Source organism: Coregonus clupeaformis, chromosome 33, assembly GCF_020615455.1.
Source record: "Coregonus clupeaformis isolate EN_2021a chromosome 33, ASM2061545v1, whole genome shotgun sequence".
In the NCBI taxonomy this organism is placed as follows: domain Eukaryota; kingdom Metazoa; phylum Chordata; class Actinopteri; order Salmoniformes; family Salmonidae; genus Coregonus; species Coregonus clupeaformis.
In genome coordinates, this window is record NC_059224.1 from 23,888,117 (window position 1) to 23,900,281 (window position 12,165).

Below are 12,165 nucleotides of genomic sequence, written 5' to 3' on the forward strand. Positions count from 1 at the left end.
GAAAAAATCATTGAATCCATTTTAGAATAAGGCTATAACTTAACAAAATGTGGAAAAAGTTAAGGGGTCTGAATACTTGTGTTTGTGTATGCGTTTATTATGTACTTTAGGGCAGGTGTGTATGGCAGAGGAAGCTTGCAGCTAGTCTATGTGTTCCAGGTAGACAGGTAGGACTGACACAAATAGAATTGAGAACAGCACCTGTACTGTAAAACAACTGTTTAATCCTCAATAATGCTCTACCAGTAGTTCCCTTACTCATCATGCAATGAAAAATAAATCCTCTTTGGTATACATTTCTGGAAGATTCTTCCATTGAAATAATTTAATACGTAGAATATCATTTACAATGCTACAAAAATAAATAAGCATTTGTATCACTACATCAGCAATGAGTTAAACAAAGAAAAGTACAAAATGGTGGAGGTGGAGTTTTGGTTGGAAACGTTGAGGCTGCTGAGCAGTTTGGGAGTCCCTGTGGTTGTGTTGTGGTCTTTTTAAGGTCTTCGACCAGGACCCCAAAGTAAAGAGATAGAGCACAGACTCTACATGAAGAGCAGCAATTTTCTTTTGTTGTAAACAGACAACCAACACCCTCCTCCCACCACCATCCCTCCATACCCAAACCTTACCAATTCCCAGAATACAGACCTCACCAAATCACGCCCCCCCACACAAACAAATTGGTCACAAATCACATCCTCGAAACATCCTGCAGGGGAAGGGGTGTGGTGGAATCCCATTTTACTTTTGAACTTTCACCCCTGAACCCCCTGATCTACTCTGCCTTTTTACCCCACGGTCCTCGTGTTGGTCTGACAGAGGCTTCCTCCATCCTCTCCTCCTTCTCCTTACTCCCTCTTTGCTCTTCCCTTTTTCTGCTGCTTCTGCCCATTTTCCTCTACCTCCTGTAGCTTGTTGTAGCCGTTGGTTGCCATGGAGACACCATTGGTGACGGGCTTGGCCACCTTGTGGGCAGAACGTGGGGTGCGTCTGTAGGTCTGGTAGTAAAAGTTGCCGAATAGGATGATGAAGGTGACGGCGTAGCCAATCAGGGCCCACTGCATCCAAGCAGGGAATGGGCAGCCAGTGTAGAGGGAGTGGCCGGCATGGCCGATGGTCACGTGGAACTGGATCTGTGACGTACACAAAACACACAACTGACCTGACATGCTCAATCCAAATGTAATAAACCCAATATAATCCATGATGAATGAGTCAGACTGCACACTCCAAACAATGAAATATATTTTGACATGCAAAGATGTGTTTCAGTATCAATCACACACTACCTGAACATCTGTGCTATGGCCACAGAAAGAGGGAGACTTACCATCTGAATAATGGTCAGGTATTTCTTCCACCAGAGGAATTTCTGGATCTTGGGTCCGAAGGCGGCCAGGCCATAGTATCCATACATCAGGACATGGATGGATGAGTTTATGCCTGCTCCGAAGAACGCTGAGGGGGATAATGGATAAAGGTACACTACCAGTCAAAAGTTTAGACACACACACACCTACTCATTCAAGGGTTTTTCTTTATTTTTACAATTTTTTACATTGTAGAATAATAGTGAAGACATCAAAACTATTAAATAACACATATGGAATCATGCAGTAACCAAAGAAGTGTTAAACAAATCAAAATATGTTATATTTGAGATTCTTCAAATAGCCACCATTTGCCTTGATGACAGCTTTGCACATTCTTTGAAGAATCTCTAATATAAAATATATTTTGTATTTCCAAGGGGATACAGGTCAGGCTACTTATGAGTGGCTAGCATCCTATGTCAGAACAGTATGATAGTGAAGGGTAGAGATTAACCTGGTGTATCCAGGTGGGAACATTTAATCACCCACCCTACACAAATGCACGAACACACACACACACATAACCCCAATGTACCCCCCAGGTACTCACATTGTCCTCCAGGGACCCACTTGATTCCGATCCACCAGAGGATAAACATGGTGCAGTGATGGTAGACATGGAGGAAGCTGACCTGGTTGATCTTCTTCCTCAGGATGAAGAACACTGTGTCCAGATACTCCACTCCCTTAGAGATGTAGTACCACCACAGAGCAGACGCTATCTGTCAATGGGAAGAGGGAGGGAGTGAGCTTTAACACAAGATTACATCATTGGTGCTCAAAACCATCTGGTTTCAGAGACTCAAGTCTGAAAGACAATGAAGATTCCCAATTTCCTGAAACACTTTAAAGAGGATTCTGGAGGATTCTATGGATTCCACTGGGTTGGGATCAGTGGTGTAAAGTACTTAAGTAAAAATACTTTAAAGTACTACTTAAGTAGTTTTTTGGGATCTCTGTACTTTGCTATACTATTAATATTTTTGACAACTTTTACTTGTACTTCACTACATTCCTAAAGAAAATATTGTACTTTTTACTCCATACATTTTCCCTGACAACCAAAAGTACTTGTTACATTTTGAAAGCTTAGCAGGACAGGAAAATTGTCAAATTCAAGCACTTATGGTCATCCCTACTGCCTCTGGCCTGGCAGACTCACTAAACACAAATGCATCTTTTGTAAATAATGTCTGAGTGTTGGAGTGTGCCCCTGGCTATCCATACGTTTTAAAAACAAGAAAATGGTGCCGTCTGCTTTGCTTAATATAAGGAATTTAAAAGTATTTATACTTTTACTACTTAAGTATATTTTAGCAATTACATTTACTTTTGATACTTACACTACCGTTCAAAAGTTTGGGGTCACTTAGAAATGTCCTTGTTTCGAAAGAAAAACATATTTTTTTGTCCATTAAAATAACATCAAATTGATCAGAAATACAGTGTAGACATTATTAATGTTGTAAATGGCTATTGTAGCTGGAAACGGCTGATTTTTAATGGAATATCTACATAGGCCCATTATCAGCAACCATCAGTCCTGTGTTCCAATGGCACGTTGTGTTTGCTAATCCAAGTTTATCATTTTAAAAGGCTAATTGATCATTAGAAAACCCTTTTGCAATTATGTTAGCACAGCTGAAAACTGTTGTGCTGAGTAAAGAAGCAATAAAACTGGCCTTCTTGAGACTAGTTCAGTATCTGGAGTATCAGCAATTGTGGGTTCGATTGCAGAATCAAAATGGCCAGAAACAGAGAACTTTCTTCTGAAACTCGTCAGTCTATTCTTGTTCTGAGAAATGAATGCTATTCCATGCGAGAAATTGCCAAGAAACTGAAGTTCTCGTACAACGCTGTTTACTACTCCCTTCACAGAACAGCGCAAACTGTCTCTAACCAGAATAGAAAGAGGAGTGGGAGGCCCCGGTGCACAACTGAGCAAGAGGACAAATACATTAGAGTGTCTAGTTTAAGAAACAAGCGCCTTACAGTGCCTCAACTGGCAGCTTCATTAAATAGTACCCGCAAAACACCAGTCTCAACGTCAACAGTGAAGAGGTGACTCCGGGATGCTGACCTTCTAGGCAGAGTTGCAAAGAAAAAGCCTCAGACTGCCCATCTTAATATTTTATTTTTATTGCCCAGTCTGAGATATGTTAATGTGATATTTCCAATTTTGATGATAGGGGAAAAAACAATTTAATCAATTTTAGAATAAGGCTGTAACATAACAAAATGTGGAAAAGGTCAATGGGTCTGAATACTTTCCGAATGCACTGTACCTGGCATATGTATGTATGTACAAAAGAGTGCAGGAACAATGACAAGTGCATGTTGAGTGCATGGCAGTATAACTATAGGAGTTTGGGTGGGTAATCATATGTGCAAATTGTTGGTATATCATTATGAGGTTTGGGTGGCTACCATACTGTACGTGCAAGTTAGCTGACCAATACCTTTACTGCTAGACTGTTTATCTGTTTGTTTGGTTATCAAATTGGTCCTGTGCATTTATATTGCTGTCTTTTCTTGCTGTCGTGGAAGTTATGAGTTTTCTGCATAAATTTCCCTTTTTTTTTGCTGTGCAATGTAGCTATGGTGCAATTGGGAAACATGTCTAACTCAAGATAACTGGAGGACTGAGGGGGAAAAGGATACCTCATCCCAAAGTTGTTGTTTTTAAAAAACATTATATACATTATTTTATTTAAATAAAACACATACAGCTACTGGCTGCAGGTATAATGGGAATAAAGAGGATGCCAACACCCTCATTGTTCTTCATGTGTATGTTAGTGTATGTTAGTTTCTATGTTAGTGTCTATGTTTCTTCATCAATGTGTATCTTCGTTTTTGTCTTTTATTTAGGACTTTAAAAAATGTTTAAGAAACAAGCGCCTTACAGTGCCTCAACTGGCAGCTTCATTAAATAGTACCCGCAAAACACCAGTTTCAACGTCAACAGTGAAGAGTCGACTCCGGGATGCTGACGTTCTAGGCAGAGTTGCAAAGAAAAAGACATATCTCAGTCTGACATATGTAAATGTGATATTTCCGATTTTGATGATAGAAAAAGCCATATCTCAGACTGGCCAATAAAAAGAAAAGAACAGACAGATGAATCGAAGTTTGAGGTGTTCGGATCACAAAGAATAACATTTGTGAGACGCAGACCAAATGAAAAGATGCTGGAGGAGTGCTTGATGCCATCTGTCAAACATGGTGGAGGCAATGTGATGGTCTGGGGGTGCTTTGGTGGTGGTAAAGTGGGAGATTTGTACAGGGTAAAAGGGATCTTGAAGACGGCGCTTGATTGGAACCAATTTCCTCCTACAACAGGACAATGACCCAAAGCACAGCTCCAAACTATGCAAGAACTATTTAGGGAAGAAGCAGTCAGCTGGTATTCTGTCTATAATGGAGTGGCCAGCACAGTCACCGGATCTCAACCCTATTGAGCTGTTGTGGGAGCAGCTTGACCGTATGGTACGTAAGAAGTGCCCATCAAGCCAATCCAACTTGTGGGACGTGCTTCAGGAAGCTACAGGCCTCCTGTAGCTCAGTTGGTAGAGCATGGTGCTTGTAACGTCAGGGTTGTGGGTTCGATTCCCGCTGGGGGCCAGTATGAAAAATATATGCACTCACTAACTGTAAGTCGCTCTAGATAAGAGCGTCTGCTAAATGACTAAAATGTAAAAAATCTCTTCATATTACCTCAACAAATTGACAACTAGAATGCCAAAGGGCTGTAATTGCTGCAAATGGAGGATTCTTTGACGAAAGCAAAGTTTGAAGGACACAATTATTATTTCTATTAAAAATAATTATTTCTAACCTTGGCCATGACTACATTTCCAATGCATTTTGCTATATTTCCTATTCAAACTCATTTCATGTATGTTTTCATGGAAAACAAGGAAATTTCTAAGTGACCCCAAGTATTTTTACAACTAAATACTTTTAGACTTTTACTCAAGTAGTATTTTACTGGGTGACTTTCACTTTTACTTGAGTAACTTTCTATCAAGGTATCTATACTTTTACTCAAGTATGACAATTCGGTACTTTTTCCACCACTGGTTAGGATTATGGAGACCAAAAGCTAGCCACCTTGCTTTTCACCCACACTCTCATCATCATGCATCATCCACACAAGTATTCATCAAGGACACACACTCACACCCAGATGCACACACCCACATGCACATACACACACACACACCCACACGTGCACGTAGTCTACAGGTGTAGTTTTCAGTGTAAGGTAACACTGACACTGTACAGAAGACAGACTGAGATAGAGTGTAGTGTAGATAGATGGGACCAGGAGTATTGTAAAAATAGTTATTTGCACACGTTATTAAAAAATATATTCAATTTGAATGCTCAGACGGTGATTGGATCATCTGCATAATTATAAAGTCAGAGTCAACAATGTTAGGGTCAACTCCGTCCATAGGGGATCAGTGATGACAATAAAAGGGGTCATTGATGAATGACATGGCAGGTTAGCCTGCGGTCAGCTAGAGAAAGTGTCTTGATTATGGGTTGGTACAGTAAGACCTGATACCTGAGATTAACTGAGGGATGTATCAGGCTTGTTGCTGGCTTGTTCCCTATAGGGAAAGTAGAGCTCAACCTCTTGTATGTCAGACTATCTATTGGACAAAGTAGCCACAAAGTAGCCTATCCATATCCATTCCCAACATACTCTCTCTGTCGTATCCCTTTGCAATTGACACACACACACACACAGAGAATCTGAGTGCCACAGTGTCACTCTTATCCCTCAGTAATGCCATCATGCCATGGGCGGGGACAGAAGTGGTGAGACCTTATAACTCCTCCCCTTTATGCTAAAGGTCACACCCCCTCTGTCCTGGAATCACCATAGATCTATCTCTGACATTCTCCGCCTCTCTCTTTCTCTTGCACACGCACGCATGCGCACGCGCACACACACACACACACACACACACACACAGTGATAGTCTACTTAACCTAACAATAAGATTACAGCACGGCTGCTTAGACTTACAGAGAACCACATGCTGCTAAAGCTGGACCTCACTCTACACCTCAAATACAGAGACCCAGCCTGTATCAATTAAAAGGGTAGTAGGCTAACATGTCCGGTCTTTGATGGCTTATGAACAGAATGACCAGACAAGCTCTAGCTCTTGGTCTTTCCACCAAATCGATGGAAAGAGTGTACAGATGTACTATCTTAATTTGACCCGTTTCTTACAGCAGGAGAATAATGCTGCAGCAATAGGAAATGTGAATTATTATGTGGATGATAATTAATGGACATTTTTGTAGGCGTTGATACATTTTTCGTTTGGGAAATCAAGTCTGAAATGTTTAAGTGGAAATTACAAACTTTAGAAGCCTTTTTAAAACTTGAATACAAAAATGTTTGCATTTCCTGCTGCACAGGAAAATTATCTGCAACAGAGTGATCAAATTAAGATAGTACATCTGTAGTGTGTCATGTTTGCTCACCCTGACTTCGTTGACGTCGTTGGAATAGCTGACAGGTTGACATAGGTAGCTGTATCCCGCTGCTCTCGCACCCAGGAGGAGCTGAGGACCACAGGGATACAATGTTAGGGACACAACGTTAAGTCCCTTTCCTCTAGACACAACACCAGTCCTCAAGGGCCACAGAGACCAATTTACACTTGGGTGAATGGGGGTGTGGAAGCAATTGCCAGGGATAAATGAAAACCACCAGGACTGCAGCCATCGAGGACTGGAGTTGTGCCCTAGACCCTATGTCCTCTGTGCCTACAAGTCTAAAAAGACTATATAGATGTAACTGTAGTGGATGTTTGACAGGTGCAGTGCTTGGTATGGTATGGGAGTATGGTATTGAGTTCAGGCAGGCTTGGTGTATGGCATGCTACATCAGCCATTTGGTGATGGCTCCACCTTGCCCACCAATAGATTAACTGGAGCAGGTGTCATACTGCTATCAACTTTAAAGCCCTTTCCAATCTGTAGACACTGACACAAGGACTGGGAATCATAAAGAACATGGCCTGAAACGAAATGGGAAACTTTCTTGGACCATATTCTGGAGGGTAATTACAAATGTGCCCAATGTGCTCAATGCAGCTTCACGTACAAATGCAACTCATTTACCCACCCCCGCACAGGACAAATATTTAAGATCAAAGGCCTGATTACCTGCATGTCCACCAATGTTGTTAACATGTTGAAATGTCCTTGTGGTCTGTCTTACATAGGGAAAACCCGCAGAAGCCTTAAGACACAGATCTGTGATTACCGCAGCAATATACGGACAGGTGAGACAAAAAATCTGGTTGCTGTTCATTTTGTACAAGCTGGACATCCTATTAGTTCTCTGAGATACATTGGAATAGAAATGGTCAAGATGTCACGCAGGGGAGGGGATATTGAGAGGAAACTTCTTCAAAGGGAATCTTTCTGGATCCACAGGCTCAACACACTATCTCCTCTTGGCCTTAACGAGGAGTTTGACTTGAAACCGTTTTTATAGTTTCAATTTGTCCAAATTGTGTTTTTTAAAATCCTAATAGAACATTGTATGAATATTGTATGTATATTACTGTAAATATTGATCATATTCCTTGTATATGATCATATATTTTGATACATTGAATGTTAATATTGTGAACCTAGGTTATACATTTTTTACCTCCTGTTTCAGGAAGTGATGTCACTGAGTACTGCCCCTATATATAGGACCTTCCACCCCCACTTGGGATATGGATGCCTGATGAACTGTTGTTATAAATAAATATCACCTGGGAGCATGAGCAGCAGTGTGCAGCGTTTTCCTTTCTTTTTTTCATGAATTTGGCTACAACACCAGCACCTGCGGAAAGTACCTGGATGTGCCTATGTTCTTCAGCTTTTGAAACGAAATGGAACATGTCCTGAATTACTTGTTGCTGCTAAAGGAATGGAGCTGGTTACCTCTTTGGCGATGTAAAAGTTGAGTATCACCATACTGAAGTTGTACACTATGAGGGTCTTCCTTAGCTGGAAAGGCTCGCGATTCTGCATGTACTTAGGCCCCGCCCACAGGAAGAGCAGGTACAGGCAGCTGATGGCCAGGGTGGGGGCGGGCGATGACATCATTGGCCATTTCTCCACCCGCTTGTCTGGGAGAGGGACAGGAGAGGACAGGGGTAATGTCAGAAGTGGTCTGACTACATAATGTATGAATGTAAGACTAAGTAATGTATGAATGTAAGACATAATGTTGCACCAATGGTGTCTAGAGGGTATACTCAAGTCTCGTGCTCCGTATTGCATTGCACACACACACACACAGTGCATGTAGCTTGAAGGTAACACTGACACTGAACTGAAGACAGACTGAGATAGAGTGTAGTGTAGATAGGTGGGACTGGAGTATTGTAAAAATAGTTATTTGAACAAGCTATTTAAATATCTCTTCAATTTGAATGCTCAGACGGTGATTGACCCACACACACAGCATAGGCAGACATAGGGACAACCATATGAGTTACAGTGCTTATGTGTTGTTGGAGGGTGCTGTGTAGGTTAGACAAATGAAAAGAAGAATACTTTTTCTAGGTTAGTCAAACACACATGGAAAATAACATTATAACAGTCACATGACACAGTCAACAGTATTATGTATGTGTGTGTGGTGTACCTGGGTTTGTGTGCATGTGTGTGTGGTTACATTAGCAGACTGTCCCTGATATGTGAGAGAGGAGAGATCAGCACTAACTCACCTGCTATAGTAAGGCTCCATCTGTAGAACTCTACCGTGTCATTCATAAAGTGGGTGACAGCTTCCATGACTGCGTCTGGATTTGGTCCTGCTTATGCTGCAGTGAGAGATAGAGTTGAAACTTTATGACAGACTACTTGAGCTCACTTTTAAGCTAGTTAATCTAGAAAAGGAACAGGTGTGTTAGCGTAAAAGAAAGCTAGACAAGAAAAGTAATTAGCCCCTTTAGCTCATTGAAAACCTTAACATAACATTTGGTGCTAATGTAAAGGACATCACGCTGCTTGTTTAGTGAGTACCACTTTCTCCTGATTCAGCTCAAACCGAGGCTCGAACCCAGGACCTCTGCCTTGCTAGCACACGTGACCGCCCTACTGAAGCTTCTTACCAGTCTGCACCACGCCAAACGCTAGCTATTCACTGGTGCAAGTGGGGACACTCCAGGCTGAGGAGTAGGTTTCACACATCCCCCATGTGCTGCACTAAGTTTTTCATGGTGCCCATCAAGTTCAAAACCTGAGTTTGCCAAACTCTGCACATGCAATACCTATAGGTAAGAACATTCCCTGGTCTAAACTGTTGGTGAAGGGTTTATTTCCAGCCTCACACTAATTGCACAGATCGAAAAGAGGACTGAACAACTGATCAGTGTTTGCCCAACCATTAATAAGGCGGGGTGCCTCCCCACCCCACTACACAGCTGTCACTGTTCGAGGCGCTAGCTAGCTGCTGCTAATGCTAACATGCATTAGAGGCCTGTGAGAGACCTGGCCGGCCGGTCGCCATGGTGAAAGCAGTTTAAGTTCATTACAGAGGATAAGAGATGAGGGATCTATGTTCATAAGAGGGTCTCTCTCTCTGTCTCCACACACATGGCTGTAGGTCTATGTGTGTGGTTACCCATCCCTATGGTTACCCATTCTGAGACAAGATTATTAAAAAAACACTAAAAAGTTGTTGATAAATGTGTGCCACTCGAGCATTATTTGAGTTGATGCATAAAATATGAGCTACAGAGAACAACATTACATAATTGCAGCATTGGCCTACCCCTATCCACCTTACAACAGGTGTCCATTTATTAATCTATTATTCATTCAGTGGATCAGTTCAATAATGGATTGGGGTGTTTTTATACAATACAAGTGTAAGTCACCACAGATGAGAATGCAAAGGCCTAAAGATGTTCCTCTTGTTTTTGTTTCTTTGTTAGTACTTTTATTTTATTATTTTATGACATTAAGCACTTTGTTACTTGTATTGAAAAGCACTATACAAATAAAGTTATTATTATATTATTCATATTCTAACATGCCCTAAAGAACCATACACTAGAACCATCTCATGTGCCTATAGATCATTTTAGGCCTAATGAATTTGTGAAAAATGTATGGGGAAGTTTCGGGGACCCTGAAAAAAACACATGCATTCACTGACAATGGGGGTATAGTTTTGTTTTCAAAACGGAAGAGGAAAGGAGAGGATGGGAGGAGAAATAACGTCACCCAGCGCATAGGCCCGGTCGCGCATGGAAACCGGCATGAGCGCACACAAAGACCCGAGGCGTGTGTGTCAGCAGGTTTCGGCCGGAGCGGTCAAGAGGCTTAAATCCAATTGATCTACGAGGCTAAATCCAATTGATCTACGAGCTTAGATGTAAGTGCAAATGCCGGACGACCTACATTCGCAGGGCATCGTTTAATGCGATAACTAGCCCCTATGAAGGTTATTTGCGCACACACCGTGCATGGGGTATTGTCAAAGTGTGGTTGATTGAACAGGGAAAATGTGGTTAACAGTTTATACAAAAACATTAGTAGGACACCTATTCGTAGGAAAATGTAATGAAAATAGTCTCAACACTTTATAGACACATTTTATAGGCTGTATCCAGTGCGTTTCTATGTGCCACCCATCTTATTCTAACAATGTGCTAGCCTACTACCAAGTTTCCTTCCAAGTACATTTACTGGCTACATTATTGCCATCTGTCATGCATGCTCACATAGATGTTCACCGTTTTTTAGGAAGCGAGAGTAGGGAAAGAGTAGGGAAGAAAAGTAATGAAATTCCCTGAGCATTGTCTGAGAAATGTTTCTTACAAAAAAATGCATAGGCTACCTATAGACCTATAGATAAAGAAAATGAAGGTAGCAGAAGGTAACGGTTCAATACCTCAAAGCAGCTCATGACTAATTAAAAAAGACTAAGCCTACACTTTCCAAGGTTGTGCACTAATTTGCTCAACAAATGGCCTATATAAAGACTGATAGCCTAAGCACACGATTTTTTATTGATGTATTAACCATTTCATTACAATGGAGAAAAAATACATATCTACATACCTTCTCGAGATTTAGGTGCGTGTAATGACATCCGGTGCAATGTGATGCCCAACACCTTTAAATTACCGTATTCTGCCGCTATAGCCGTTGATCTCCAACACTGCCGGACAATTCGACATGAACCCCGAATTTGGCAAAAACAACAAAAGGTAAGCGGAAATCATGCATGAGTTCCGTGCTGGCTGCTCAAGCTCATCTTCTCGGTTTACGATCTTTAGGATACCCGACGAGCCTAATGGCACTGCGCATGCGGGTATTGCACTCCAGGGACCGCTGCACTGACTGGACAGACTGATGGCCCCTTTGCTTGATAGAGATAATCAACATCCACCCTGGCCCCTTATTCAGCCTCGCTGAGTGATAGGCGAACGGGGAAGCCACTAGAAATGAATAGGCGGGGAATCTTAGCAAGAACTTGGCTGAATCCATAGAGAATGACAGAGGCCTCTAGTGGCCAAAAGGCCGTTGTAGCATGGGCAGCGCCATTGAGGGCTTCCACCATTTCAATGTAGTCAACTGGGTGCGACTTCCAACCTTATTGGCTGATTCCTCCTGATGACCCTATTGGAGTCATGTCCAACCGGGTCATCAGGATGGATTAGTCAATCGTGACGAAGAAAATGGACTACTTCAAAATAGAGATTGCCTTAATGGCGCTGCCCGTTCGTTCAGACACCATAATGGG

The 12,165-nt window shown here is 41.8% G+C and overlaps 1 protein-coding gene and 1 non-coding gene across 2 annotated transcripts; one reads left to right on the forward strand and one right to left on the reverse strand.

Moving 5' to 3' along the window:
* Positions 1–204: 204 nt before the first annotated feature.
* On the reverse strand, positions 205–11,865 carry LOC121548833 (elongation of very long chain fatty acids protein 4). Its single transcript, XM_041860430.2, has 7 exons — positions 11,481–11,865; positions 9,137–9,232; positions 8,346–8,533; positions 6,885–6,965; positions 1,927–2,098; positions 1,334–1,461; positions 205–1,136 (listed from the first exon to the last, which is right to left on the reverse strand). Exons 2-7 carry the CDS (start codon positions 9,201–9,203, stop codon positions 852–854), a joined length of 921 nt encoding a protein of 306 aa, XP_041716364.1. The 5' UTR covers positions 9,204–9,232; positions 11,481–11,865; the 3' UTR covers positions 205–851.
* Positions 4,927–5,000, forward strand: trnat-ugu. The gene has a single exon. It is a non-coding gene; the product is annotated as a tRNA-Thr (tRNA).
* Positions 11,866–12,165: the final 300 nt, after the last annotated feature.

Coding starts and splice junctions, on each gene's coding strand:
- LOC121548833 (XM_041860430.2), bottom strand. CDS start 9,203: ATGGAAGCTGTCACCCACTTTATGAATGACACGGTAGAGTTCTACAGA. Junction 6,966..8,345: donor ACTTTTACATCGCCAAAGAG/GTAACCAGCTCC, acceptor TGTGGTCCTCAG/CTCCTCCTGGGTGCGAGAGC. Junction 1,137..1,333: donor ACCTGACCATTATTCAGATG/GTAAGTCTCCCT, acceptor TGTACGTCACAG/ATCCAGTTCCACGTGACCAT.